The following is a 27712-nucleotide window of genomic DNA, read 5'->3' as shown; positions in this document are numbered from 1 at the left end:
TGACAAGAGAATCTGAGAGTGATATGACAGGATGGGAATATGCACCTGATGTTAAGAAAGATTAAATGTATTCTGTTAACATTATCAAACAGAATTAAATGACTCAATTAAGCTCCTAGTAAAGAAGACAACAACTCCTACAAAAGATGACACAAAACCGAGAGAGTACATAAACTCCAATCTTGAACCGTAGATTGGCATTGTACCATTGTACAAAGTACAATTCAATCCAAAGAGATTCGGCCGTGTGATAAGATTGGTCGGAAGCAGGAATGGGTCAAAGTAAATCCGACACTGGATATATTCTAGTGTAAATGACATAACCACCCTTGTATTGTTTCTATTTATGCCTGTTTGTCAACAAGAATTGAGGACTGAAAGGGGTTTTCAACTATGAAATTACTTTTTGGAAGAGATAATCCGCCGTTGGATGCGGTGCACATAGTAAGATGAAGATCATCACGTCGCTTAAACGTTGTACAAAATCTCTCTACTCGGAACCAACATCCCTTAAACTTGGCAGAAAGTTGTTCCCTTTTCTTTTTCTTTTAATCTCTCTCTAACTAATCTTTTTGTTATATATAACAATTGATTCTTGATCCAAGAACAATATCTTCTCTTCTTCCTTCATGACATAGTGACATTATCACTCTGTTCTCAAGCTCGTTCCTGCTCCACCACCACCATCACTCACTCCTCTTTCAATTTCGTTAAGACAAAAATAAATCATTTTTGAAGTTTTTAAGTCGGAGAAAATCACCAAATCCACCTAAACCCATTTCTTTAAATCATTTCATTTCTATTACCGTGGCATTAAAGAAAAAGAAACACACATAATCTTCCAACTTTAGTATAATGACAGAGATTGATTTAGAACAAGGAGCGGCGTACGGTTATCACCGGCGGTCGTTCGGTGGAAGTGACGTCAGCGTTTATTATTCAGACGGGGATGACATGACGTCATGTTACTCTTACTTCTACTCGACGACAACGGGAGGGCCGTACGAGTACGAAGGAGGAGAATCGAGGAAAGTGTCGTCGGTGATGGGTTTGTCGGAGATGGATGAGGATGGTGATGATGATGCGACGGCGCCGCCGGAGAAAGACTGTCGGATATGTCATTTAGGGGTGGTGGAAACGAGCGGCGGAGGTGCGATGGAGTTAGGGTGTTCGTGTAAGGAAGATCTGGCTATTGCTCATAGACAATGTGCTGAAACTTGGTTCAAGATCAAAGGCGACAAGTTAGTAACCTACTTTTAGCTTCTCTCTTTTTTTTTGTTAATTGATTTTACTTTTATTTAATCGAGTTTTTAATTACTTTTTAAGAAAAAAACAAAATCTTGAAGATCATATTAACGTGATCAATACTCTTGTTAGGATTCTTAGGAGATCATATTGTTTCCTGCAGTGAATAACGGGGGTTAGTTCATTTGTAACTCTTTTGTTTCATTCATTTTAGGACGTTTTATTGACTTCTTTATTTTCTGTAAAAAAAATATTTTTATGTTTAATGATTAGTCTAAAAACAAATAGTATAAGAGTTTAACTAAGAACGGATTATCTTATTACTACTTTTAAGCACGAAATTTTTGTGGGTTGATGGATCATATCATGTCATTATAGATTATAGGAGCATTAACATATTTTTTTCACTGAAACAGAATCTGCGAGATTTGTCAAGCGGTAGCCAAAAACGTGGGCGGTGCGAACGAAACGGTTACCTCAACAGTGGACGAAAGAGAGGTGAGAAACGGTGGAGTCGGTGAGGAAACGGTGGCAGTAGGAGGAGGAGCAACAACGGGGATAGAGAACAGGTGGCAGCCACAGAGAGTGGTGAATGTAGTGTTAGCTTGTATGGTCTTTGGCTTCGTCATATCATGGCTCTTCCATTTTCATGTCTCATCTTCTTCATAAACCTCAATATACATTATGCTCTTTGCAAGCAAACAACACATTTTACTGTTATATCAAATGAGTTTTTTTTTTTGACTTTTTGTATATATAAAAAAAAAAACAAAACAAACATTTAGGAGGATATATTTAATCTAGCATTTGATGTGATTTGATTTTTAATGGAGTTTTAGATGATTTTAATAAGTTGTAGAGATTTAGGTGATTTTTGTTAAACTACTCTAGAATATCACCTAAAACAATGGGATTTGAGTTTTATTTTTTTTAACTAAGAAACTCCACCCAAACACCCTAAAATCACCTCAAAACTTTAAAATCCCACAACTTAAAATATTTTCAATAACAGTGGATTTCAGAGTACTTTACGAAATGTCAAGTTCAATAACAGTAGATTTTAAATGAGTTTTTAAAATTCATGTTTGAATAACAGTGGATTTGTCATTTTAATACAAATCACCTGAAACTCTCAGTTGAATACACCCCCCTTACTCTTGCAACCAAAATTTTGATAAAAAAAAATAAATGTTAAAAGCTTGAAAGGTAAATAAACACACGCATAACATCGTCTCTAAGTAAAATACAGTTTCTCATAACAAAACTTACCTAAAATAAAAACAACGTGATTCAACATAAGAAGATTACTTGCGAAACAAGGAAGTGACAAATGTACAGAATAGCATAACCCTAACATCTCTACATGAGTCTTCTTATCTGAAACAATGACCAACATGTCTTCATGACGCCATTGATTAGCTGTATTCATATAAAGATCTTGTCTCAAGTCTGGTGCGTGTTTTCATGCGCCATTCATTGAGTTATCAGTGTGAACTCCATTGCTATCTATCTTCCCGTTCACTTGAGCCCTCGGTCTCTAAACATAACCAAAAGAAAAAAAAAACATAAAAAGAGCATTGCAGATCAAACTATGTGATTGGTTCAGATGGCTAATTACCCAGTCAGCAGGATCAACACCGTTCCCATTCAACAACTTGTGGTTCTCTTCTTTAGTCCTCTCTTTGGAGATTACTGGGAGCAACACCGTAGTCCTATCAGGTAACTCTGAAGTACGGAAAAAGAAGATATGAGAAACCGAGCCTCTGCCAAAACAAAGACAACAAGTGTGTTTTTAGTTCTGTGAAGAAGAAAGGTTGTTCAGAGATCAAACCTGGTAACTTCTTGTCCAGACAGAACACCACCAAATTAACAGTGTACCTAAAACCGAGAAAGAATCAACAAGAGTCATGATCTTTGCATTCAGAGAAATGTTTTTTGCGTGATACTAATAAAGATTCATACCAGGCAACAACAACGTCGACAGTGTAATGTTTACGGGAGGCAATGATCAAGAGGCTCTGCACGAAAGCAATGAGCCACCCAAACAGCTTTATGAACCTGAGAACATAGAGAGTATGATGCAGGGATGTGATTTACAAAGTAGCTTTTGTAAAGGTATTATCGTCTAAAGAGTTGATGAAGTTTTCTACCTTTTGGTACCGTACTTGTGGTAGGTAAGGACAAAGACTAGCGTGAATATCATATGGGATGAGAAGATCAGGTCTCCGCATCCGTACATCACCCCATGAGCTGATGAGATCAACATTAGACACATAAGCAAAGAGAGGAATATATGTGATTGGGGAATGAAAAATATGTAAGACTCACGGTTAATCTTAAGAACCTCAAGAGGGCTTTTGGGCCATGGCAACGTGGAAACTTTAGAGCCCTATAGCAAAAAAAAAAAAGTGGGAACACACAAGCTTAATAGATCAGACACACACAGATGAGATCTTATGTATGTATGGATTCTCAGTTGCTTTTACCTCACGACAGTGATAGTTTGGGCCAGGAAGTTGAGTCGAATAGAAAGTTATAACACGGAGAAACTGACATGCCTGAAAAGAAAAAAAAAACAGAAACAACTTCAAAACTGACAAAGCTTAAACAACATAGGAGCTAGCAAATAAGGCAAGGGGGGGGGGGCACTTACAACTAAGAAGGCTAGAACTCTACACCATATCAAGACGGTGTATATCTTTTTGCTTTTCAGGATGAATGGATGGAAAGTCCACTGCAAAATAAAGGCTCAAGGAGTATCAAAAAGACCGAAAGTTCAGTGAAGAAAACTATGAATATTGAAAAGACTACTCACCAGGAAGAAAGAAACAAAAACACTAGTGAAGACGGTTTCACTTATATAGCTTCTCTCTTGACCAAGCTCCTATACAATGGAAAATCGAAATTATAAGACATCTATTCTCTGATAGATGAAATGTGTGAGATCAAACCGGAAGAAGAAAGAAGCCAAGATCCTGGAGAGCAGGTCCGGGGCGATGAATGTAATGAACTCCTTTAGCAGCTAAACCATGAATGTACTGCCACACAAGAGATGGAAACAACAGAAAAGCCAAAAACTCTTTTGGGTTAAAGAAAAGAAGCCTAAGAAGACTGTTTCTGCTGAAAAAGGAAAGCTTTCTCTCAAAAGTTTACCATTTATAACAAAACCACTGATCGACCATACTTTTTTTTTTCAAAAAGAGAAACATGAGTCATCATTAACACTCAGCATAAAGTAACGTTTTCAATCGGACAAAACTGCCAACAACAAACAGAAAAAAAAAAAAGATGAAAAACTCCACTCACCTGACAGATAATGCCAGCGAGAAGGTACTTCCAGTTCTCAGCGAGAAGACCAAACTCAGTTGTTATCTCCGAGCAAAACCTCTTCCATAGCTAAATAAATATCAAAAACAAAAACGAATCAGCCAAAAGAATGTGAAACAAACACACACCATGAAGTTGTTGAAATTAGGAGATTTAAAACCTTGGAAGATCCGCGACGAATGTAAAGCGTCATCTTCTTCTTGTCGTGTGAGTGTCAATCATTTAGCTCAAAACCAAAACACTCCACAGGCAAAATTAAAAAAAAAAAAAAGAACTCAAATCTTTAAATTAACTTCTTATAGCTAGTCTCGCCGAAAAAGTGTATTCAACGGAGAGTTGCAGCGAGGGAACAACTAGTAACAGAGAGAGAGAAGATGAAAGCTAAAGCTTGTTCAAGTAGAAAAAGAAAAAGAGATTTCCTTTTTCAGAATCTGAGATTTTTTAAAAAGGGCCAGTTAGTTAGTTCTACACCGAGAAAACGGTTGAACTGAAAATTCAACTTTTTAAACAAATTAAAAATCATTATTTTATACTTACATATTTCCAGAAGAAAGAAACTATGAGATATACTTGCATATTTTCATCTTTTGTTGACAGAAAAAAGAGCTTTCTTTTAAAATGCATTTGTAAAAAGATCACTTAACACAAGGACAAACAACACATAGTTGTAGATAAAATCCATCAGTAAAATATCAAAATCATGATTAAATCCTATAGAGTATCCTCAACAGGAAGCAAGTTCTATCCCTCATCAACATTAGTATTTTCAAAACCTTTTTTTTGTCAGCTTATTTTCAAAACTCTTAGAACTAGATTTTATCAATAAAACTAAAAAAGTAGTCAGTGGTCACGACATGAAGAGCCCGCCAACCGTTATTGACGCTTTATTTTAAAACTCCAAAGGTGATGTCGGGTGATTAGAGCTAGTAGTGGCCAATTTGCATCTTAATACAAAGGCTTAACTATTAATTTAGGATTAACACTACACATGGTTGTGGGACCTGATTTTGGAGGAAGGAGCATGTGGGACTGTATAGTTAGTTGGGTAAAGCAGTGGAGCATGTCTGTCAAATACGGTTGTATCCTCACATCAGTTGAGTTGTCTTTCTAGTGTCTATTCTCATTTTTTTTTAAAAACTAATCTTTCTATTTTTACAATAATGATTCTTTTTTCAGTATTCTTATACAATGTTAAACAAAATTTATCATAATTTCAACTAAAAATTATTTAACAATGAATGTAGTATAAGTCCATTAGTTATAATCGTTTTATTAGATACTAATTTTTTTAATAATTTTTTTAGAAGAATTTTTATACCATGTTAAATATTCCTTCTGTTTCATGTTTAACTCAATGGACAAATACTAAAAAAAATCCACTTCTTATCAAAAGTATCATAAAATATACTTTGTAACTAATTATATTTAATTATAAATAGAAAACAACTAGTTATACAGTTTTTTGATAAAATTAAAAAATTAGTGGGTAAAATTTATGTTATTTAACTATGAATGTCTAAAGGGAGAGAGTAAAATTTATCATAATTTCCAGTTTAAAGTTATTTAACCATGAATGTATCTTATAATCTTCAATTCGGAGCATCAACCCTCATATGGGTAGATTCATACTTAGATACATGTAGTAGTATAAGTCCATTAGTAACTAGATATTGAAGATGAACCAATACTTAGTAATTTGATGATTTGTTTTTATTAGCTGATTGAAGATGTTGAAGGTACAAAAAATGCATCTTCACTACTTTTATACATTGCAAACTATAAACTACTTCCTCCGTTTCTTAAAGAGTGTCGTTGTGACATGTGAAGAAAATTGTTGAAATATATGTAAGTTGTAATTAATTATATCTCTTTGACCAATAATATTTTAGATAAATAAAATTATTTATAAAATCAATGCAGTTTGCAATTAATTTTCAGCTGAAAGTTAATATAATTTACATTGGAATTGTAAAGTGACACTTTTTGTGTAACAAGAAAATGAGTTCAGAGTGACACTTATTATGAAACAGAGGGAGTATTATGTTATGTAAACTCTTAACTACAGTAGTATTAAAGCTCAGCCAGATGACACTGCCACTAGACCCGACCGATTGGAGAAACCGGTGGGTTTGATGCGTACTTGGTCGATGTTTGTCTCTTCAAAAGACCATTTCCCATCAAAACTGCTTCCTCCACCTCTTCACACCAATTCTGATGACTGCTTACTGCTAACGAGATAAAGAACGCTTCCAACAGAGAGACCGTTGAACCGAACTCAACCGAGTGGAGTTCATTGTCGTGTGTCAACATCTTGAACGCTGGTTCATCTCTTTCCTGTGAAAATATTAAAAGTCTTAATAACGATTCAGACCATCAATGCTTAGTGCATTGAACACAACGAGTTACCTGATGATCAAACAGTTGAAAGCTTGAGAAAGACTGAGACTTTGTACGATGATGATGATCATTAGACAAGACACGGAGTTTGCAACCGATGTCCCATCCACCGCAGTCGCATGATCCACCGGATTCCCACCGTTTAATCAAGGGCAAAGGGGTTGTGTTACCACCGTCTTTGGGAAGCGTGTGAACTCCACTTGGGAGTATAACAGTAGCTGTGCTCTGTTTCTGAACTCTGTTTCTTGTCTGAACAATAGCCGCAACCTCTTTGTTGGTCTCAACACCGAACAAAACAGATTCTGATCTGTGAGTTGCTGAGTCTGAGTTAGTCTTCATCTGACCGATGACCGTATGTATGAATGGATGGTCGGTTTTGTGGCGGCCTAGCCAGTTTCCAGTCTTGTTCTTCTTCACTTCTTTGATGGTGTACAATGTGTAAGACCGCGTGGAAGAATCTGAACTCTTCATGGTGGCGGCAAGAACGTTGTTGTCAACTACAAACTGAAACAGACTGATACCTTTTCTCAAAGTGAATTGCAAGATAGCATGGGATATTGAGCTGCACTGAACCCTCTCCATGGTTGGTGGTCTTGGAGCCGTTTGTAACGGGCCGTTCTTTTCCAGAGGAATATCTATCCTCATGAACCTTAGAAGATATTAGATGATTCTTTCATCCACTTTTAGACTGAACACTCTGCAAGAATTAAGACATATAACATGGGAGGAAACAAGATTATAGACTGAAATTCAGTAGACAAGTCGATGGACAGAGTAGCAAGATTCAAGATTCTACCGAAGAAAAACAAAAAATTGAGTCCAGAAAGGGTTGAACACACACACTTTGATACTCTGTACTCAAATTCTTAGCAAGCTCTAAACAGTATGTGGCATGTAATTGTGGATTTTGGAGGATAATATCAAAGTTCTTGAAAGACTTGTTACAGATTTCAAGAAGAGAACAAAATAAGAGTCTGAGATCTAAGTGTAAGAACCTCGGAGAATCAATAACGGTTGCTACCAAATGGATCATCTAAATTGTGAAAACAAACGAAACTCGCACTTTCTCTTTTCATGTTTCTCACGAGAAAGAAAGAGTGTGTAGATAGGGGACCACTTACCAAGAAAAACTCAGGGGGATCGGTGAGAAAGTTGCGCGAAAAAAAGATAACTGAGAGTAAGAGAGAGAGAGAGTGGTGGCGCCAAATCAGAAAGCAGAGGACGAAGGAAGAAGAAGATTGTTATTAGTGTATAGATTCGGACCGAAGTAAAGAACTTTGAAACTGCCACTCAAGTCCAAACGTTTCTCTGTCTGATCAAAGTACACATTCTCTCTCTCTTTAGTTTGAGTTACTTCATTTAATAATATATACTTCTTTTAATGATTTTGTTCCACACGTCATTCCTCTCTTTTGGGTATTCATCATTAGCTGTACAGTTAGTTAACTATTCTGAATTTAATTAAATATCCAATAAAATTACCAAAAATACTGGTAAAAGTTCTCAACTAACCTATAATAAATTACCTGAATATTTGATTTTACATTTTCAATCTGAACATTAAAAACTAAGCATTCTCTAGGGTTTCTAACTTTGTGTATAATACAATCTCTTTTCCTCTTACTTTTAGATGATATTTCGAGAGCTTGTTGTCGTTCGTGATGAAATTTATTGGGTGTGAATTCAGGTAGGGTGGTCCAAAGGTGGTGCCGCATGAAGTGATGATGATTTCATCTTTATGCCAACATGAGGAATGAGGATGTGGTCCGGGCTAAAGCTTCCTCTTGTTTTTGTAGTGTTTTCATTAATCACTGGAGCACTGTTTCTGCTGAAGAGAAAAAAAAAGCTAGGCACTCAATTTAAACTGATCATTGATCGTTTGGTTTGAAGGTACCTTGAGATTAGATCTAGATTCAAAAAAAAAATGTTCAAATATATGCGCTTTACCACATATTTCTACTTGGTTCAACATATCTAAAACAAAACAATTCTATCAATAGGAATATAGTAGACAAAAACTATGCTATAACTGCTAAACCTCATTTTTGTTGTGGTTGATTAAGTTCTAACCTATAATTATTACAAGAGACTCTAGTAGTTATCATTTGAAATTTGGATTGACCGATAAGTTGTGTTTTGGTAAATGATTTATGCAAGATGTCCAGATAAAACCAATGTACTAGGAACTAGAAGATTCGTCTTGTGGGGTTTTGAGGTTTTTTCCTACTCGACTTGTAGGTCTCTCACAATGTATCAAAAGGAGAGAAAAAACAAACGTAGCTTTCATTCACTTCTTTTTACCCCCTTCTATTTTTGTTTTAAATAAAGTAAAAGTCAGAGACCATATCGTTTAACATGTGTCTGTCCCCCTCTTTCAAAGTTAAGATAATACAAGAACAAGAATTTAGTTGAGGAAAAAAAACAGAAAGTAAAACATAAGACTACCAAACATCGTTTAGTCCAAATGGAAAATTCATAACTAGTGTGTCAAAGTTCATCAGTTCGAATAACTGATGTAACAAAACTAATATTATATATATTATTGTTTTGAATTTGAGAGATTGAGAGCTATTTCGAACTCTTGGTATTCAAAAAAACATAAGACTATATAATGACTAATGCCATTTCAGAATAAAGGATTAACTTTTTTACATTGTACTATATAACAAGCGAACAAACATTATTTATTTATATCTTGTGGATCGTATGTTTTTTCTCCAACAAATATCATGCAAATGAATTGTATCATGGCTTGTGAGAAACTTGTACTTAATGTGAAAATATAATACATATGTAATTCGTATAATGAAAATATTTAGCAAAAAGGATATTTGACGTACAAAAGATACTTTACGTAGTAAGCTTCTTAGTATACGATATAAATTATATAATATATCTCGCATCAATATGTTTGTTTTTAGGCTAAAACGAATTTTTGGTTACAAATATACAATTACACGTACGGCCATATACTTTATTGATGGACATGGTGTAGCTTTTTGAAAGAGAAATCCGACACGAAATCTTGAGTTTGCTTCATAACAAGAACATAGCATATGATTTGTAGGACCCAATCTTTTACCTCAAGAGGAAAAACTTTTTATATAGGAGACTAGAGAGACCCCTATCTCCACTACGACGACGACCTCCCAATTCTCCTTTACCCCCTAAATTAAAGGAGATGTTGACAAGTAAAAGCAACGTCGTAGTAGAGGCATGGAACACCACAGCCACAACGCAAACGCAGGTAGAGACGCCGCATAGACCGTCACTAATACACCCAACTTTTTATTGGAGTTATAACTGCGAAGTGCTTTTCCATGGATGGCCTGGCTCTAGCCGTTCGATGTATGCTCTTGCACTTATATTCGTCTTCGCTTTGGCGTTTTTAGCTGAGTGGTTTACTCGGTGCTCTGACGCTGCGGCTTCCATCAAACCGGAGGCTGATAAGGCTGCCAAGGTGGCCTTTCGTACGGCTATGTATGCGGTCAAGTCTTGCTTTAGCTACCTTGTGATCCTAGCCGTTGTTTCGTTCAATGGTGGCGTTTTCATCTCCGCTATTTTGGGGCATGCTTTTGGTTTTGTCGTTTTTCGTGGCCGGGCGCTTCGGAAGGTGGGTCGGGTTGACGGGTAAGAATCGGGATATCCAGCATTTTTGGGTTTTAACCGAACCCAACGAGAACTGAAGTCATTTGTTTTCTTATATTTGATTCGTGTGTTCTTTCGAATGAATGAAAAAAGAGAGTTGTTTTATTAATACAACGTTGAATTTGGTGAGTGTTCCGATTGTTATTTGGTTTTCATTTAATTTATTTTGTGATAACGTCAACGAATAATACAAAAATTAATAATACAGTCTAAGGGGGATGTATTCAATTGAGAGTTTCAGGTGATTTGCATTAAAATGACAAATCCACTGTTATTCAAACATGAATTTTAAAAACTCATTTAAAATCCACTGTTATTGAACTTGACATTTCCTAAAGTACTCTGAAATCCACTGTTATTGAAAATATTTTAAGTTGTGAGATTTTAAAGTTTTGAGGTGATTTTAGGGTGTTTGGGTGGAGTTTCTTAGTTAAAAAAAATAAAACTCAAATCCCATTGTTTTAGGTGATATTCTAGAGTAGTTTAACAAAAATCACCTAAATCTCTGCAACTTATTAAAATCATCTAAAACTCCATTAAAAATCAAATCACATCAAATGCTAAATTGAATACATCCCCCTAAAAGTGTCAATTGATTCATCCATTCGGGATGTCTTACACATGACCATTATGTTTTTGGGCCATACCTGCTGGTCAATATTGGATAGGGTCCAAAACTTTCCAAGCCCAATCAAAACAATGTTTTTAACAACTATTTTATTTATATAAAATATAACACAACACATAAAATAAGAAAATACAACCACATAATGTTTAAAAGGCCAGACTCATGAATGCCTTACAATATTTATTGTTAATTTCTTAATCATCAATTTATGACATTTTCCCTAAAACCGAATTTCCGTCAAAACTGTAATTTTCTGTCAAATATTATGAATATTTGTGTTTATTGATAAAGCGTAAATTATATTTTTTTATCTAAACTATAAGTTAGTATTTTTCGTCAAAACTATAAAATTACGTCTATTCATCAAAATTGTGAAATTAAAGTTTCTCGTAAAAATCGTAAAAATTGTGTTTATTCTACAAAACCGTGAAACTAAATTTTATGCAAAAATTATGTTTTATCGTCAAAACCGTAAATTTGTTTTTTCTGTTATATTTTCTACCAAAATTATGTTTTAACTTGTTTTTAGTCAAAAGATACGTTAAAATAATATTTGCTCTTCAAATCTTTCAATTTAAATTTTCAGGGATTTCATAAACTTCTTGGAATTTTTTAATTTTGGTTTGCGAGATAGACATCTTCATTCTTTTTTTTTTTTTGAACTTTATTCATCTTTATATCTTTTTTTGTTTTGAAAAAGATATTCATCTTTATATCTTTTTGGGCCTTTTATCAACTGTTTAATACATTTTATCTGGCTTTCCATTTGTTTTTGTCTAATGTCGTTCATCAAATTTTTGGCAGCATCTTGTGATGGAAATGTGGTGTTCCAATGACGTCAGTTTCTTACCAATATGTTTGTGTAATTGTGTTGGAATTTGCGTTTGGAACATGGAAAGAGTTTGCGATAATTTATTACATCACATTAAAATTGCTTTTCCAGTGATCTTGTTATTTTCGTTCACGGATATGATTATGCGAGAGAGATTAAGTACATTCGTCGTGAAAAAGGTCAAAAGCAAGCTTTTGTCATTTTTTAAAAGCATTATTATATCTTGTTTTGCACACATGATTTTTTTGGTTATTTTAGTCATTCTTAATAAATGGAGGAAACCTACATGATAATGAAATGGATTAAGTCTATTGGTTCTTAAAAAAAAAGTTTTCTCTTGATAATGGCATGGTCGTCAGTTGACTCACCACTGTAATGAATGGTGCGTAGGAGTGGGCAAAATATCTGTAAATTTTGATTCGATTCGTTATTCGTTTCGATTCGATCCGAAAAATCCGAATATCCGTAACTTAACAAATCGAAGCAAATACTAAAATTCAATATCCGTCAAAGACGAAACAAATCACAAATACTAATATTTTTAGAAACGGATATCCGATCCGTTATATAAATATATATGTATACATGTTTATAAAATTATATAATATATATACTTTTATATCTCTATATAAGTTTTATAATGTTTTTATTCACTAAATTAATTATTTAGTTATTAAATTTTTTGAAAGTATATGGTTTTTTTTGAAAATTATGATGAGATATTATTATTTTATTATATTTTCTTCTTTTTCTTTTATTTTTATTTATTTTTTTAATTTTTTATTATTTTTTTACGGATCGAATCGGATAACCAGTAAAAATTTGGATATTCGCGGATATCCGGTGCACCGGATATCCGAAGAGTTACAGATCGGATCGAATCGAAAAATCGAATATTCGTAGGGAATAGATCGGATCACGGATATCCTTAAAAATTCGGATATCCGCTCCGTGCCCACCCCAAGTGGTGCGTTTATCTTGAAATCAATCAACTGTTGCACACATTGGATTCCATGTCAAAACAAACGTACTGTTACTAATTACTAGTCCGTCAGGTATTCTAGCTTCAGTTTCAGATCAAATGGGGTTGTTCATCTTGTAAGACAATAGGAGTCTACTTCTGATTGGTTAGCCATTTTACCGATGTTGTCATCCTTAGATCTTGACGGTAACATCATCTGACTCATCAACCATATGGATTGTGCTTCATATCATTCACAGCCATTTGTGTTGGCTCAAGACCTACGTCTATTGTTTTAGCAGTGCACAAACTTTTTAATGAGGAGCAACGCGCGTAAAATAGAAGAATGCTCAGTGGAGTTAATATTTTCCAGCAGATCTCAAATCATTGAATGTTTCTATTTATATTGTTACAAATGAGAACCATTCTCATGTGAAAGTAGTAACCTCATTGCAAATGTTGTCCTACTTCCCTAGAAAGAAAAAAACACGTTTTCTTGCTAGGTTGGTGAAAAAATACCATTCGTTAGAAATATGAGGTAGTTGATGTGGTACCACGCAAAAGTGATTTGCTATAGTTAAGATGTCGATTATTTACATAGTCAACGGCGCTAAGTCTTGCTAGAAGATTATGTCTTTATCTTTTCACTATTATTTATTGTTGTTATTGCTTGTTGATGATTCTGTCGATAGTGGTTACAACACTATGAGGAAGGGTTGATCCATTTGATACAAGATAGTAGTAGTTGACTGACTCTTAATAATAAAAGTTTAATGTTTAGCAAAAATGAATGCTACTGGAGCGTAATACTAATAACTAAGAAGTAAAAAAGATTTGGAAGTTACGTTTGGGTTTCATTAACTATAAATCTACAGAACGGTGATAACTTCCCAATGGCTACGCAATCATTCATTCATTGGTCTTGTGACCTAAGAATTATTATTTTTTTCTAAAAAAGTTACTCAAATCACTGTAGAAAGATTGTCTTTTAACATGTTATGTACTGTAACTGCTGTTTATAGCATTAAGCATAGTATAATCTTTAATGTTCTTTTTTTGTTTTTTCTTGTATGATTAATGCTTAGCTGAGATTCTTGATTTTCATGGTGTAGGGTAGTAAAGTTAAGCGATCATGTAAACTTTGGCTAAGTGGGTATTAGAACTGAATAGTAAAGTAAATGGTTTGACATCTAGTGTCAAGTGATTAAGGGTTTGAACTTATTGGCTTAAGTATTCGTTATTTATTTTTAACTTTTCTAAAGGAACCAAAGCATCTCAGACAGTAGTGGGGTTTAGAGACTAGGCCTCTATGGTTTAAAGAAAATGGAAGTATTGGCTTGGAGAGATGATTGTGACAAGATGAAGAATAGCAAGAGTTTTAAATAATAAGAAATTCTAAAAGGATAACCGAATTTAGTTAGGCTTTACTTTGATTCCATATTCTTCATTTTGGCGTGTCGAAAAATGATTAAATTGTAGGTGGTGGTGACCTAGGGGGATAGTTATTTCCATAACCTGTTATAAGGGAATCTTCCTTTGTTGTGTGACTTGTGTCCGCCTGAAACCCTGGGGTTCACTTTATGTAACTTTTTTTTTTAACACAGATGTTAGACATATATGTTTTACATTTACCAAGTTGTTCGACAAGCAATCAAATTTGAAAATATGGCAATATATGACCACATAACCTAGAAAAAACTGTAGAGGATGATGACTCAACACAGCCAACTTAAGATTATATAAAGAGGACTAAGCTTGCTTCTCATTTCAACACACATCACACACTCCTCAGAAATCAATTCTCTCTTGTAGTCTATTTTTTTGTTTATTAAATTCGAACATATGGAGCATAAAAAGATTGGTGCGGAACATCGAGATTCGTACGATGATCAACAGAAATGGGTTCTTGATTCTTCTTTCGACAGCAAAGGACATGTTCCTCTCCGGGCTCGAACCGGCGCTTGGAAAGCTGCTTTCTTCATCATCGGTAACAAAAACTTCCATCAAGATTTTTATACAAAAACTTTATAGCATATATTTGTAACACTATGAAAGCAAAGGTATAGTAGCCCAAAATTTAAATTTTTATTAAGGCCTTTTGTTCCATCTTCTCTGTGCAGCAATCGAGTTCAGCGAGAGATTGAGTTACTATGGGTTAGCTACGAACTTAGTGGTCTACCTAACAACAATTCTCCACCAAGATCTGAAGACGGCTATAAGAAATACAAACTACTGGGCCGGTGTCACAACTTTGATGCCTCTTCTTGGTGGTTTTGTAGCAGATGCTTATCTGGGCCGTTACACCACTGTCTTGGTTGCAACCACCATTTACCTTATGGTAATATATGTTCTTAACTTTATACTTAAAATTAATTTTAACTCAAAAAGATTCCAAAAAGAAAGTTAAACTATTATCTCTTGTTTTTTTTGTTCAACAACTATTATCTCTTGTTTCTTTTTGAAAACAGGGTTTGGTTTTGTTAACGATATCTTGGTTCATACCGGGCTTGAAACCTTGTCATCAAGAAGTGTGCGTTGAACCTAGGAAAGCACACGAAATAGCCTTCTTCATTGCCATATACTTGATCTCCATAGGGACTGGAGGTCATAAGCCTTCCCTTGAGAGCTTTGGTGCTGACCAGTTCGACGAAGGCCATGCTGAGGAAAGAAAGATGAAGATGTCTTACTTCAACTGGTGGAGCGCTGGTCTATGTGCCGGCATTCTAATGGCCGTGACTGTTATTGTCTTTATCGAAGACCGGGTTGGTTGGGGTGTTTCCAGCATCATACTCACTGCAGTCATGACTATATCACTTCTCATCTTCCTTGTAGGGAAACCATTCTATCGTTACCGGAAACCTTTGGGTAGCCCTTTGACGCCAATGTTGCAGGTCTTTGTTGCCGCCATTTCCAAAAGAAAGCTTCCGTATCCCTCAGATCCTTTTCTGCTTCACGAAGTTTCCAAGGCAGAGTTTAGTAATGGGCGGCTTCTCTCCCACACAACACATGTCAAGTGAGTAGAAATTTTTAAAGTTCAGATGAATTTCCAACTTAAAACCAATAGACTTATAAATAGATCGATTATATAAATTTTTTTAAAAAATATAATTATATAAAAAAAATTTATACATCCTAAACTGAATATTGTGTGAATTTTGTAATTTGCAGATTTCTTGACAAGGCAGCAATAATCGAGGACAACACTCTCCAGAAGAAACAGAGTCCATGGAGGCTGGCAACGTTAACAAGAGTAGAGGAGACGAAGCTGATCATCAACATGATCCCCATATGGCTCTCCGTGCTGGTCTTTGGCATCTGTGCTGCACAAGCTTCGACTTTTTTCATCAAACAAGCAACCGTCACAGACAGACACATCACACGTAAAAACAGCTTCACAATCCCTCCAGCATCCATTTACTGTCTCACAGCTATCACATTGATCATGTACGTCACCGTCTATGATAAACTCCTTATTCCTTTCCTAAGACGCAACACACAGAACCAAAGAGGCATCAATATTCTCCAAAGGGTCGGGATCGGTATGTTTTTCGCTGTCATCACAATGATCATTGCAGCTCTTGTTGAGAAAAAACGACTTGACCTCCTTACCGAACAGAATAGACCCATGAGTGTGTTTTGGCTTGCTCCTCAGTTCATAGTTCTTGGCGTTGCAGAGGGGTTCACACTGGTTGGACTTCAAGAGTACTTCTACGACCAAGTCCCCGATTCAATGAGAAGCTTAGGTATAGCGTTTTACCTAAGCGTGCTAGGCGCAGGTAGCTTCCTTAACAATCTACTGATCACGGTTGTTGATTCTCTAGCGGATGATTTCTCGGGCAAGCGTTGGTTCGGTAAGAACTTGAACACTAGCCGGTTGGACTGGTTCTACTGGTTGCTAGCTGGTCTAACCGCTGCTAATATATGCGTCTTTATGATTGTGGCAAAGAGATTTCCTTACAAAAGCGTGCAGTCAAGCCAAGTCTTAGCTGATTCGTCCGTGTCCGTTGCCTAAATAATTAATTTTCTGAATAGTTCAAAACGTATCTTCTTCTTCTTTGTGCCTTCGCTATAATGATCATCACAAATTATAGATTCTTCCAATCATAGCCCTGCTTAATTAAAATATGTAATAGGCCTGACTTTCCCGTTTTTTATATAAAGATATAAATATTTTAAAAATAAATAAAAATTTAATAATTTTTTTTTGATATTCATTTTTATTCATAACCAGAAAACATTAGTTTTACAACAAACACCTGTGAAACATACAAAGCCTTGAAACCGTATGTTTCTAACGAATTAAGAAAAATTATGTCCTGTGTAGGACTCGTAAGAAGCAAACAAAAACATCAAAACCAACGACAAACCGCGACAAAAGAAGATGTCTAATCAAACTAAGAACTGATTACAATTGCACGTCCTAATCAGTCTCCACCACCACCACCACCTCCGCCTCCACAACCACCGCCACCGCCTCCACCACCATCTCCTCCTCCACAGCCACCACCGTCTCCGCCTCCACAATCACCGCCGCCGCCACCACCACCTCCGCCTTCAATATCCCTACCACCACCTCCTTTAGTCGCACACCCATTGCAAATGGCCGTAAGAACCCCCAAAGCAAAAATGACAACAAATAAGGTTATGACAATTATTGCTATAAACTCCATTTTACACAACACACGTTGAAGCTTGAGTTGAAAGTGGCGATTGTAATATCTACGTTAACTGATACCGTGATACGTGTCGATAATATATATTACACATTTTTGTATTTGATGTTTTTCTGTAAACAGATAACGTGTTTAGTTTGCATTGACTTTTAGACTTCAAATATTTATATGTTTACATTCAAAGATATAGTTGTACAAGATTTAGTCATAGATAAAACTTGAATAATAAGTAATCTGTGAAGCTTTGACGCCAAATATTATATGAATATTTTTGATAAATAATATTATATGAATATATAATAAATGTTGTGACTGGATTTGAATTCCAGTTGGGGTTTTCTACGCTTACCAGGTGTGTGACATCTTTCACACGGTCCTGACCAGATACAAACATGAGAATATAATAAGTGCACGTACATTTGATTGACCGGTCTACTGAAATCTTGGTTCTGAAAAGAAACAAAAAAATGTTCTAGCTTTTGTTTGATTCATGTTGTTATTAATAAACTTCGTCTGATAGATGCAAATTAAAACGATTGGTGAATACAGATTTAAACGATTTATGTAACTGGTTATATACTTCAGGCCAGATAATTCAACATTGATTATTAGTCTAGGTTTTGGGGAAGTCTAGCTGGAGTTGCTTCTTCAATAGATTAGTAAAATGACATATTTTCACATATTCTCGGTTGTATAACTTTGCCTTTGAATGTTCTATCTGTGTATTTATTTTGTTTATTGATGTTTTCTATGTGTACTATTGTCCAATTCTAACAGTAAAAGTTCTAACAGCCAAGTTTAAATTAAAAGTCTTAACAGCAAAAGTCTACAAAGTCTTAAACAATCGGAGCCATGGTTTTAAAAATTACAAAAAACTTAAATTTGTGGCTTTGAGAAAAACAAGTCACGTCAAGAGCAAACTTAGTTATTTTGGTTCTGAGATTTTTTAGAAAAGTTAGCAGATTGTTGTTGATGCCTTGATGGTGTTAGCAACATAACACATAATATAGTCCGAAGATGTTATCATGTAAATCATATAATTTATGTAGTCTTTGATACATTACTTTTTATCCAGATGCGTAACCATGTAATGGTATAATTATTTTTCCTGTTACTTCAAGAAAATATTATTTTGTGATGAAAAGCATCCATAAGTTATACCCCAAAAGGCAATTAGGAAGACGTCCCACATCATACATATTATTAAGGATATAAAAGTTCACAGTTCTCCTCTACAAACGTAAGTGAAAACATTTATTTTTAATCTTAACAACTTCTCATCACTTTGATCCCATAAGATCCAAACCAAGAAATTACCTTCTTCATGGAACAATGTAACCTGCAAAAAAAAACATAGTCAATAAAAAAAGGGTAAGTTAAGTAAATAGTACATATATTCATTACTCATCATGAGTTTTGAAAGATTGAATCCATACGTCCACATCGCTTGCCAGCGGGGCGGTTGCGGATGTTACAGCGTTTAGGAACAGCGATTGCGACTCCAGGATTGATTCCAGCGTTCTTGGCCAAAGGAGAGAGCATGACAGCACAAAGACAACGAGGGTTGGTTCTAATGAGAGCCCCCACTTTGGCACAGCAAACCGGTGGAACCTTACCCCTGGGGTTCTTCGTAGCAGCCAAACACGGACTCAGGCTAGCCGCAGCTTGACCAATGGGCATGCGACCACACTCACCGGCCGCCTCAGTTGAAGCCAATGTGATCAGAAAACTCATCAGAGCCAATGCAATAAACTTAAAACACTTCATGCCTCCTGTTTGGTCAAGTATTTCTTGTTTTGTTTGTCTTAAGACTCTTAGTGCTTTGATGATTCTTATATAGTAGTAACATGTTTAGTGGGGTGGTTGTGTTTTAGTAACGTGTACAGTTTAGAATGGATTTTTTAACTTTTTTTCCACTAATGTAATCATTTGGTTCTTGTTACTTTAATTTAGAATTCACCATGTGTTTAATGTCTAAGTCGTTCGATTTTGATCTCCATAAACATCTCACTGACCACATTTCTCTATTTCTAATCATTTTATTCATTACTTTTACAGCTCAACCACCGCTCTAGCGAGTTCTGTAAACATGTCGGAAATCAAAACCGAGTGGGCTACAACAATAGTAGGTTTCATAAGATTAGACATACATATTCATAAAGAAACTGAGTTTTGTTTTGGTCTTTTTTTAATATCACTGACAACCGCTCAATCTCGCCCAATCCACAAACTGCATCCCACCGTAGATGTTATTAGCAAACCGTACACCAACGGTAAACGCCAAAGCCACAGGAGGCACTTTCTTGGCGAAAGGTGATGCTTCAACCACTCTCTCTAAACCATTGATGATCTGATAACGAGTATTCGAAGAAACACTCAAGAACACACCTGCAAGTGATATATATATTTACCATTGTCATGGTGATTTAATGATTTTAATAAAGTGAAAGCGTGAAATTAAGGTAGAAAAAAGGCAAAGATATATATACCCCAGAGAGCTGCACTCTTGATGAGAGGTGGTACCGGGATGTCTTCTTCTGATTTATTTATGCTCCTGAGATTAAAGATGATGATGACCATAAGAAACTTAAGTGACCCTTTTGGTGGAAAGAGGTGTGTGTGTGTGTTACCGTTTAGCAGTCATGATGAGATTAGCAATGCCTTGACCTACAATGCCACATCCAAACCCAACAGCACCATACATTATACCCTTGTAGAAGTAGGTAGCAAGTCTCTGTTGAGCAGAGAAACTACATCCTGGTCTCTCAGCTTCAAACACGCTGCCCACATCTCAGTAGCAACCAAAGTTACAAGATGAGAGAGAGATATGTAAAGCAAGTATATATAAGAAATGTTGTTTTTTTAACCTGCTGGGAAGCGCATTATAAGCATTAAGCATGCGTCCTAAGAAGCCACTAGACGCAGACGAGGGTTGGCCAAAACGGACAAAAGGAGCCAACATACCGACGAGAGCAACGTTAACCACAACTCCAACAAGAAGATCAGCAACATAGAGCTCAAACTCTGCCCAGAAATCTTTCCCTCTCTTTTGAACTTCAGCAACAGTGGCGCAACAAGAATCAATGACTATCTGAAACCAACACATCAAAATGCTTACATGAGCCCCAATGCAAATGTGAGTGTACAATGAAAGCTCACTTACCTCAGTCCCTATTTTGAAGAGGAAAGATGGATCAGCAAGCATTCTGTTACGAAGCAAAGACCATGACCTTATAGCAAACCCAAGCAACCCTGCTGAGCTCTAAACTCCAAGAAAACACAAAAACTCAAAACCTCTGTTAAGTAACTCCATAAAAATAATGAAAAAAAAAACAAAACAGACCTTACCTGCAAATCCAAGTACCTAAGGAGAATCAACTTGCGGATGCCAAAGGTCTTAGCAGCCTCTAACATATCAGATGGAAGCGTCGCTCCTCTAGCTTCTGTCTCTCTCATCACCTCTTCGAATTTCAAAAGCGGTCCAAACTCTTTCTCTTCGTAATCTTCTTCTTCTCCACCGTCACCTTCTCCTCCACCTCCTCCTCCACCACCGTTGTTAAATCCACCGTTACCGCCGCCGCCACCATCACTTAAAACAAGTTTCTCCGGTTCATCACCAGCTCCTAAGCTTCCAACATTGTCGCCTTTCCGTAAGACGCTACCACCACCAACACCTTCTTCTTCTACTCCTCCTTTCGTTGGTTCAGTAGCGGCAACAACGCTAGATAACGACGGCTCAACGGGAGATTGAGACATGTTAACCACCATCAAAAGCCTCGATCTTTGCTCCTTAATCCGCAGAACAGGGACTTTCATTTCCTTATTAACCGAACCTCCAAACGCAAAGTCTCGACTGCGAGGCCTCAAAGAAGCGATGTCGTTTCGCAGCTTCACAGCACTCGAGAAATGACAATTCATTGCACACCCTCCTGCCATTCTCCTCTTCTCTGTAACACCTCAGACAAGGATAAGTCGACAAATGAAAAGGACAGAGGAGAGTTACGACCAATCAAAAGACAAACTTCTGCAAAACAAAACCAAATACGTAAACACAAAAGGTTTGTCCTTTTTTAATCAACAAAAGGTTTGGTCGATAAGGATGAAGCTTTAACCTTTGTGTATTTGGCGAGAGAGAGAGGGAGAAATGGACCAAAGAGACGGAGAGTGGTGGTGACTGCAAGAGGAGAGTGATTATTATTAGGGTCACTGTGTTTATTTATTTCTCTTTTGTCCCTTGCACGTGCGGTAACTTCTATACACGCGTGAAACTGAAACCCTTACTTGAGACTTTTGTCCTTTCTCTTAGATGTATTTTGTACGGTACGTATTTGAATATTTGCTAAAAGTATGTATAAGTACGAGTCATAAGTATTTGATAAATATAAAAATGAGTCCCTATGGATTTCTTAAAATTTACCCAATTTACTATAAATAATTTTATACATATTTCTATTATTTTATTTTTAAAAATATGACATAAAACTATATTTATAAATTTTGGAAAGGAATATTTATTTAATTTCAGAGAAAAGAAAAATAAATAACAACTATTTTATTGTTGATTTTCATTATGTTCCTTTTATTCCTGTTATTCATTTAGTTGTCAGCAATTAGAGCCAGACTATATTTCATCGAATATTTAGTGAGTGAAAACTATATTCCATCAAATGTTTGCTATAATAGCATTCTTTGGATTACAATGTATTTGAGAGGGCAATTTGATTTTAGAACAAAACCATTTCCATTTTCCAACAAAGAAAGGTCAACAACTAAACGCTACAAAACCAACCGTACCAGACGATTCCAAAAAAAAAAGTCCAATTTAACCTCAAACCGAGAAGATTTTGACTATTCTGTTTTGTAAACAACTTAGTTAGCGAATATTATACCTGGTTGGTTAACTGGTATAACTAGCAAACTTTAAATTTTCACATTTCACTATAGCGTATAGCTCTACTAAATTCTAGACATTTCATGAACCAACCACTGAAAGACAATATCCACCATTCAACAATGAGATCAATGAGTCACAAAAGGCTCAATTCGGTCCAGATAAACGTATTATATATCGTCGTCTTGATCAAACCTGCACGTACTATTTATTCTACTGTTTTCCTTCTTTTTTTGTTTTCTCCTAAACCGAGTTTGCGCAATTCCAAATCAAATCAGAACTATACCGGATCAAACTGATATGTGCGTATGTGCTTGCAGTCTTCTTCTCATGTTTGGATCTGGTCAAGACGTCTGAATATTTCACATTCTTAACGTAAAAACCGTTGATGTAAATTCAAGTCAAATCGACCGAATCAACCCATTTAAATCTTAGACAAATAGCATGGAGAAATTCTTGGGTTCACCCCTAGAGTGAACCTTTAGGTTCACCCCTAGAGTGAACCTTTAGGTTCACCCAGCCAATAGAATTTCGTTATTTCATATTCAGTATCTTTTTAAAAAGGAAACAAAATATTGTCAAGTTTTATTATATTTTTAAAATAAAAATAAAAATAAATAAATAATAATAATAATTGCAAACAAAAATACGTTAAAAATATACTTTTAATACCTTCAACCAACACTAAACCCTAAATCATAAATCCTAAACTCTTGGGTAAACCCTAAACCCTTGGTAAATCCAAAACACTTGGATAAATTCTAAATCCTAGAGTTTAGGATTTATCCAAGGGTTTAGGGTTTACCCAAGGGTTTAGAGTTTACCCAAGGGTTTAGGATTTATTATTTAGGGTTTATGGTTTAGTATTTAGGGTTTAGGGTTTAGTATTTAGGGTTTAGGGTTTAGTATTTTGATGATTGTGTTAAAAGTATATTTTTAAAAAAATCAAAAGATTTAGGATTTATCCAAGGGTTTACCATGGGTTTAGGGTTTATGATTTAGGGTTTAGGGTTTAGTATTTTGTTGACGGTATTTTAAATATAATTTTTTTTTTGCTACTAGTATTATTTTCGATTTATTTTTTATTTTAAAAACATAATAAAACTTGACAATATTTTGTTTCCGTTTTTAAAAGATACTGAATATGAAATAACGAAATTTTATTGGCTGGATGAACCTAAAGGTTCACTCTAGGGGTGAACCCAAGTATTTCTCAATAGCATGTATATAACTATTTATAATTTTATAATGTTTGTAGTACATTTAACATAGCTGGCATCAAAGAACTTTGAACATTTACCATATGTATTAGAAAAGAACTTTGACCACGTAAACATATATTTTTTTAATAAAACTTTACATACGTAATGAAAACTTTTAATAAGTTAACTTAAAAAATTATGAACTCGTTATGTCTACAAGAAAACTTTAGCAACAAACTATATATATACGTAATACGTTTAGTGGGATAACTATTTGTAATTAAATTGTAGAGATATTGCTAAAGATGGAGCCTTGGGTAATAATAATCATAGCTATTGCTTCTTGTGTTGGTGTTTTGATATTTATCGTGGCTTTAGCCGGGGGTCGTGATGGCAGAGGAGGTGAAGGAGGGGAAGGTGGCGGAGGCGGAGAGGGAGGTCTAAGAGGTAGTAGTTATTCTGGTGGTCATGGAGGGTTCTGGAGTAGTGGTGGTGGAGGTGGCAGCTGGTTTGGTGGTGGAGGGTTTGGAGGCGGTGATGGAGGTTTTGGTGGTGGCGGTGGTGGTGGTGATGGAGGTGGCGGTGGTGGTGGAGGAGGTGGAGGCGGAGGAGGTTGCTGAGCTTCGGTATTTCATATCATTTTAAACTTAATTAATGTTCTGAAAATTCATAGTATTTATTTTCTGTGCAAATTGTTTTTTTTTGTAGCATATAAAGTTCGAATGCTGTATATTAGATTTGTTGATTATTATTTATGTATATTATTATATTATTTGTAATTAATTCTTGTGAAGTTGGAATGATGTCCTATTTTGCAATACCACTATATATATGTGACGAATAATATTATGTTTTCATGATATATAACATGGTAATACTGTAATAGCACTATGTATGATGTAATTTGGATGATGAAATGTCTTAAAGCCAAACTAGAACCACTACAAGAATACATCCTTTTGGCGAGGAATATTAACGAGGATAGAGTGGATCTAGTTACTAGTCTCCTTTCTAGAGATAGAGTGAACTCCATTAGACTACTAACAACTTTTAAAAAAAAACTGAGACTACTAACTACTTGATGCAGAAATCTATATTTACATGTTGTTCCTTTTTAAAAGAAAAATAGGTATCAATATCTGTAAACTTAGGCTGATAAAGTGGTCAAACTGGATTGGAGATGGGCTCGATGGTTAACTGATCTAAACAGATTATAATATCTATTGAGTATCTGATACATAAACTCTAGCATCACCAATTAAGGCAGTTAGCTGCACTTGCTATCAACAGATCCAACAATGGTTCTTACATAAGTACGATTATTTAGTTGATAACTGAGGGCTTAAGCTAATAAAGTGTTGGTTGTTTTGGAAGTTTGAGGATCTGTATATGGGTTTAAGCTATAAGAAAGTTTTGGTTGTTTTGGACGTTCGAGGCCTCTGTATGTGCTTAATTAGTTTTGTTTAAAGTTCTAGGTAGCCTTTGAATATGGGGGCATCATGACTTCTTACAGCATATTATATAAAGTCTACTACGTAATGTATATTATTCTGGATCGTGTTGTCGTTATTGGACCCTATATATCTTGACCAAACTTCCATTAAAGCATAATCATGGTTGACATGTTTGATAAAGTTTTGTCTCTTGTGAGTTTAAGCATAATTAAATAATTAGAAGAGAGAAACAAGTTATCGTCTCTTTTTGTCTTTTGTGTGTTTTGTACCTTTTGTCTTTTGTATTAGAATCAATAGTTGAATATATATATCAAATTAAATAAATAGGTAACAGTAAGCGTAACTCGGGTAACAGTTTCAAACCGGTGGAACTAATTACACTAGCTATAAAACATAAGTACTGTACATGATGAAACATCACTAATCATGTAGGTACAGTACCATAAGTAATGCGTCGTTTGTGTGTGTTTCTAACTCACCTATCTTTGAATAAACTAAAATGCACATTACACAAAACAAAACAAAAAAATCCCAAAAGAAGAGATCTGTTCCACCGAATTTTGGTCAGTCAACTTGTCGAAAGTCAACTAACAAACGGTGTCACACACTGTCATAAAAGTAAACATGATTATACATTTACAACTCTCAATTTAATATTCAAACAATTTTTTTTTGTTATAATACCAACACCAACACCAACACCAAAACCAGTAAAGATGGCTCCAAGAACACCAAAACGCCGCACCATTCAACATTTCACGCATATTCATCCACTAACCGAGTTCAACAGCGCCGGTGACTTCATCTGCGACGGCTGCAAAACCTACGGCTCAGGCAAAACCTATCGATGCGAACCATGCAACTACGACCTCCATGATTACTGCGCCACGTGTCCCCTCACCCTACCAACCTTCATACATCCCCAGCATGAGCTCAGCCTCGTTGTCCGTAAACAACAGTCCACGCGCCAGAACGAGCGCGCTTGCGACATCTGCAACGAGTCGGTGGAAGGCTTGTTCTACAGATGCAAGCTATGTGAGTTTGACGTGCACCCTCTCTGCACGCAGCTTCCTCAGCACGTGAGGCACGTGCTTCACCCTGCTCACCACTTGGAGTTTCGCCTCGGAGGTGCTAGCCCGTGTATGGTGTGCTACAACCCGTGCCAATCTTGGAGGTATAGGTGTGAGTTATGTAGGTTTGATATCCATATGGAGTGTATATTAGCCGTGTGCAACACGTCACCTCCTGACAAGACCGAAGCATCCGGTACTAAGAGTAGAGGGCTCAAGCCAGAAGGAGGACAACCATCATGGTCGGCGCCGTGGCAACAACCACATGTTGGTTACCCGTATGGGTTTGCACCGATGGGTCAACAACCGCAGTTTGGTTACCCTTATAATGCGTTTGGACCGATGGGTCAACAACCTTATCATCCTCATAGTTTTAATAACTTTAGCTATATGAACGGGTTCAATGCGAATCCAGGTCAAGTACCAGCGGCCGGATCGGGTGAAAAACCAAGTCCGAGCAAGGGATGGAAAATGTTCACTATTGCATCGAAGCTAACAGTTGGGGTGGTTTCTAATGCACTGTTTGGGCTTTCCATTGAAAGTCTCTTTGCGTGAGTTTTGAGTTTTTACAAAGAGAAAACGCAAAAATGTAATACTTTATTTCCTTTTCATTATATGAAGTTGCAAACCGATGTGAAACATTCAACTTTTGTTCTGCATTTTATAACCTTACCGCTTGTGTCCTAGAATAAAGTTTTAATAAAATTTGGAGGGAACTTTGAAACTGTAAGAAATAGTTTAATTATTGATATAAGAAACTTATTTCTACAAAGTATATAACTCAGTTGTCAAATTCCTTACATATTTGAGAATATTAAATCTATCTAGTTAATAGCTATTTTTGTGGGCAGGAAAAAATTAGACGATAAATTTCGCAACTTCTTAACAATATAAAAATATTTATAACATTTTGCCAAAATAATCTTTCAAACCTATGCAGTCAGCTTGTAAAAAAAAAAAGTTCTCGTGCCTATTTTTTTTTATTGGCCTATTTCTCCTACCTACCTATTGGTGTACTAAAAAAATGGTATGGTCAACTAGCAAAAATATCATTATTTGGTCAGTCAACTAGCCAAAGTCAATAAAAAAAGCTGGTCTATCACGTTCTCATAATTTCTGGCAACAGAGTTAAAAGTTGATATTTTTGTTGAACAAGTGAACGTAAGTTAATAATCATTCCTTGTAAACGCAATTAAGCATAAACTATTAATTTACCAAACAAAGTTTGCTAGAGGATGGCGTATAAACACCCATTCATTCTCTCAAAATCTTCACCGTTCTGAAGATGCCTTCGTCGAGGCCAGAACAGCACACGTCCACAACTAACGTTCAGTCATGCCATTATGCCATTATCCTTTTCTTTGCATACATATTGTAACTTGCA

At 35.7% G+C, this 27712-nt stretch overlaps 9 protein-coding genes across 12 annotated transcripts; 5 read left to right on the top strand and 4 right to left on the bottom strand.

Moving 5' to 3' along the window:
- The first annotated feature begins 506 nt into the window (after nt 1-506).
- LOC108809423 (uncharacterized) lies at nt 507-1985 on the top strand. Its single transcript, XM_018581562.2, has 2 exons — nt 507-1241; nt 1662-1985. The coding sequence occupies exons 1-2, from the start codon at nt 856-858 to the stop codon at nt 1912-1914; spliced, it is 639 nt and encodes a 212-aa protein (XP_018437064.1). The 5' UTR covers nt 507-855; the 3' UTR covers nt 1915-1985.
- Nucleotides 1986-2434: 449 nt separating this feature from the next.
- LOC108809357 (phosphatidylinositol:ceramide inositolphosphotransferase 2) lies at nt 2435-5498 on the bottom strand. Of its 2 annotated transcripts, XM_018581503.2 has the most exons (12): nt 4733-5496; nt 4552-4641; nt 4197-4283; nt 4061-4129; nt 3899-3979; nt 3732-3803; nt 3574-3634; nt 3396-3495; nt 3208-3303; nt 3077-3123; nt 2864-2970; nt 2435-2782 (listed from the first exon to the last, which is right to left on the bottom strand). In XM_018581503.2, exons 1-12 carry the CDS (start codon nt 4763-4765, stop codon nt 2708-2710), a joined length of 918 nt encoding a protein of 305 aa, XP_018437005.1. In that variant the 5' UTR covers nt 4766-5496; the 3' UTR covers nt 2435-2707. The 2 variants fall into 2 exon arrangements, with proteins under 2 accessions (XP_018437005.1, XP_056844345.1); XM_056988365.1 differs by lacking the exon at nt 2435-2782 and having other exon boundaries at nt 2783-2970; nt 4733-5498.
- A 995-nt stretch (nt 5499-6493) lies between these two features.
- Nucleotides 6494-8298, bottom strand: LOC108809517 (uncharacterized). Of its 2 annotated transcripts, none has more exons than XM_018581655.2 (3): nt 8091-8298; nt 6979-7666; nt 6494-6906 (listed from the first exon to the last, which is right to left on the bottom strand). In XM_018581655.2, exons 2-3 carry the CDS (start codon nt 7612-7614, stop codon nt 6670-6672), a joined length of 873 nt encoding a protein of 290 aa, XP_018437157.1. In that variant the 5' UTR covers nt 7615-7666; nt 8091-8298; the 3' UTR covers nt 6494-6669. The 2 variants fall into 2 exon arrangements, with proteins under 2 accessions (XP_018437157.1, XP_056846047.1); XM_056990067.1 differs by lacking the exon at nt 8091-8298 and adding an exon at nt 7965-8049.
- A 1714-nt stretch (nt 8299-10012) lies between these two features.
- Nucleotides 10013-10845, top strand: LOC108809563 (copper transporter 4). Its single transcript, XM_018581701.2, has one exon. The coding sequence runs from the start codon at nt 10151-10153 to the stop codon at nt 10601-10603; it is 453 nt and encodes a 150-aa protein (XP_018437203.1). The 5' UTR covers nt 10013-10150; the 3' UTR covers nt 10604-10845.
- A 3955-nt stretch (nt 10846-14800) lies between these two features.
- On the top strand, nt 14801-17079 carry LOC108809355 (protein NRT1/ PTR FAMILY 5.6-like). Its single transcript, XM_018581500.2, has 4 exons — nt 14801-15025; nt 15159-15376; nt 15507-16051; nt 16207-17079. Exons 1-4 carry the CDS (start codon nt 14881-14883, stop codon nt 17048-17050), a joined length of 1752 nt encoding a protein of 583 aa, XP_018437002.1. The 5' UTR covers nt 14801-14880; the 3' UTR covers nt 17051-17079.
- Nucleotides 17080-18748: 1669 nt separating this feature from the next.
- Nucleotides 18749-19529, bottom strand: LOC108809735 (non-specific lipid-transfer protein 1). The gene is made up of 2 exons (XM_018581889.2): nt 19148-19529; nt 18749-19050 (listed from the first exon to the last, which is right to left on the bottom strand). Exons 1-2 carry the CDS (start codon nt 19476-19478, stop codon nt 19034-19036), a joined length of 348 nt encoding a protein of 115 aa, XP_018437391.2. The 5' UTR covers nt 19479-19529; the 3' UTR covers nt 18749-19033.
- A 261-nt stretch (nt 19530-19790) lies between these two features.
- LOC108813713 (protein RETICULATA, chloroplastic) lies at nt 19791-21949 on the bottom strand. 2 transcript variants are annotated; one of them, XM_018586344.2, is made up of 7 exons: nt 21824-21949; nt 21060-21735; nt 20875-20973; nt 20579-20802; nt 20342-20491; nt 20201-20265; nt 19791-20099 (listed from the first exon to the last, which is right to left on the bottom strand). In XM_018586344.2, exons 2-7 carry the CDS (start codon nt 21645-21647, stop codon nt 19906-19908), a joined length of 1320 nt encoding a protein of 439 aa, XP_018441846.1. In that variant the 5' UTR covers nt 21648-21735; nt 21824-21949; the 3' UTR covers nt 19791-19905. The 2 variants fall into 2 exon arrangements, with proteins under 2 accessions (XP_018441846.1, XP_018441847.1); XM_018586345.2 differs by having other exon boundaries at nt 21060-21658; nt 21824-21894.
- Nucleotides 21950-24109: 2160 nt separating this feature from the next.
- LOC108808768 (glycine-rich RNA-binding protein 8-like) lies at nt 24110-25001 on the top strand. Its single transcript, XM_018580870.1, has 2 exons — nt 24110-24371; nt 24934-25001. The coding sequence occupies exons 1-2, from the start codon at nt 24110-24112 to the stop codon at nt 24999-25001; spliced, it is 330 nt and encodes a 109-aa protein (XP_018436372.1).
- A 952-nt stretch (nt 25002-25953) lies between these two features.
- Nucleotides 25954-27005, top strand: LOC108810497 (protein VACUOLELESS GAMETOPHYTES). Its single transcript, XM_018582610.2, has one exon. The coding sequence runs from the start codon at nt 25975-25977 to the stop codon at nt 26881-26883; it is 909 nt and encodes a 302-aa protein (XP_018438112.1). The 5' UTR covers nt 25954-25974; the 3' UTR covers nt 26884-27005.
- Nucleotides 27006-27712: the final 707 nt, after the last annotated feature.

This window comes from Raphanus sativus, chromosome 6 (assembly GCF_000801105.2).
Source record: "Raphanus sativus cultivar WK10039 chromosome 6, ASM80110v3, whole genome shotgun sequence".
Taxonomy (NCBI): domain Eukaryota; kingdom Viridiplantae; phylum Streptophyta; class Magnoliopsida; order Brassicales; family Brassicaceae; genus Raphanus; species Raphanus sativus.
Note: the sequence above shows the minus strand (reverse complement) of the source record. Positions and strands in the feature narration are given on the sequence as shown.

What these genes read in the sequence shown, in the direction of transcription:
- LOC108809423 (XM_018581562.2), top strand. Translation starts at nt 856, where the DNA reads ATGACAGAGATTGATTTAGAACAAGGAGCGGCGTACGGTTATCACCGG. An exon ending in TTCAAGATCAAAGGCGACAA is followed by an intron (nt 1,242 to 1,661) that starts GTTAGTAACCTA and finishes TCACTGAAACAG; the next exon opens with AATCTGCGAGATTTGTCAAG.
- LOC108809357 (XM_056988365.1), bottom strand. Translation starts at nt 4,765, where the DNA reads ATGACGCTTTACATTCGTCGCGGATCTTCCAAG. An exon ending in TCGCTGGCATTATCTGTCAG is followed by an intron (nt 4,284 to 4,551) that starts GTGAGTGGAGTT and finishes CTTGTGTGGCAG; the next exon opens with TACATTCATGGTTTAGCTGC. An exon ending in GAGTTCTAGCCTTCTTAGTT is followed by an intron (nt 3,804 to 3,898) that starts GTAAGTGCCCCC and finishes TTTTCTTTTCAG; the next exon opens with GCATGTCAGTTTCTCCGTGT.
- LOC108809517 (XM_018581655.2), bottom strand. Translation starts at nt 7,614, where the DNA reads ATGAGGATAGATATTCCTCTGGAAAAGAACGGCCCGTTACAAACGGCT. An exon ending in TTCAACTGTTTGATCATCAG is followed by an intron (nt 6,907 to 6,978) that starts GTAACTCGTTGT and finishes ATATTTTCACAG; the next exon opens with GAAAGAGATGAACCAGCGTT.
- LOC108809563 (XM_018581701.2), top strand. Translation starts at nt 10,151, where the DNA reads ATGTTGACAAGTAAAAGCAACGTCGTAGTAGAGGCATGGAACACCACA.
- LOC108809355 (XM_018581500.2), top strand. Translation starts at nt 14,881, where the DNA reads ATGGAGCATAAAAAGATTGGTGCGGAACATCGAGATTCGTACGATGAT. An exon ending in AGCTGCTTTCTTCATCATCG is followed by an intron (nt 15,026 to 15,158) that starts GTAACAAAAACT and finishes TTCTCTGTGCAG; the next exon opens with CAATCGAGTTCAGCGAGAGA. An exon ending in CAACCACCATTTACCTTATG is followed by an intron (nt 15,377 to 15,506) that starts GTAATATATGTT and finishes TTTTGAAAACAG; the next exon opens with GGTTTGGTTTTGTTAACGAT.
- LOC108809735 (XM_018581889.2), bottom strand. Translation starts at nt 19,478, where the DNA reads ATGAAGTGTTTTAAGTTTATTGCATTGGCTCTGATGAGTTTTCTGATC.
- LOC108813713 (XM_018586344.2), bottom strand. Translation starts at nt 21,647, where the DNA reads ATGGCAGGAGGGTGTGCAATGAATTGTCATTTCTCGAGTGCTGTGAAG. An exon ending in TTAGGTACTTGGATTTGCAG is followed by an intron (nt 20,974 to 21,059) that starts GTAAGGTCTGTT and finishes CTTGGAGTTTAG; the next exon opens with AGCTCAGCAGGGTTGCTTGG. An exon ending in TATAATGCGCTTCCCAGCAG is followed by an intron (nt 20,492 to 20,578) that starts GTTAAAAAAACA and finishes AGATGTGGGCAG; the next exon opens with CGTGTTTGAAGCTGAGAGAC.
- LOC108808768 (XM_018580870.1), top strand. Translation starts at nt 24,110, where the DNA reads ATGGAGCCTTGGGTAATAATAATCATAGCTATTGCTTCTTGTGTTGGT. An exon ending in TGGTGGTGGCGGTGGTGGTG is followed by an intron (nt 24,372 to 24,933) that starts GTGATGGAGGTG and finishes AAAGAAAAATAG; the next exon opens with GTATCAATATCTGTAAACTT.
- LOC108810497 (XM_018582610.2), top strand. Translation starts at nt 25,975, where the DNA reads ATGGCTCCAAGAACACCAAAACGCCGCACCATTCAACATTTCACGCAT.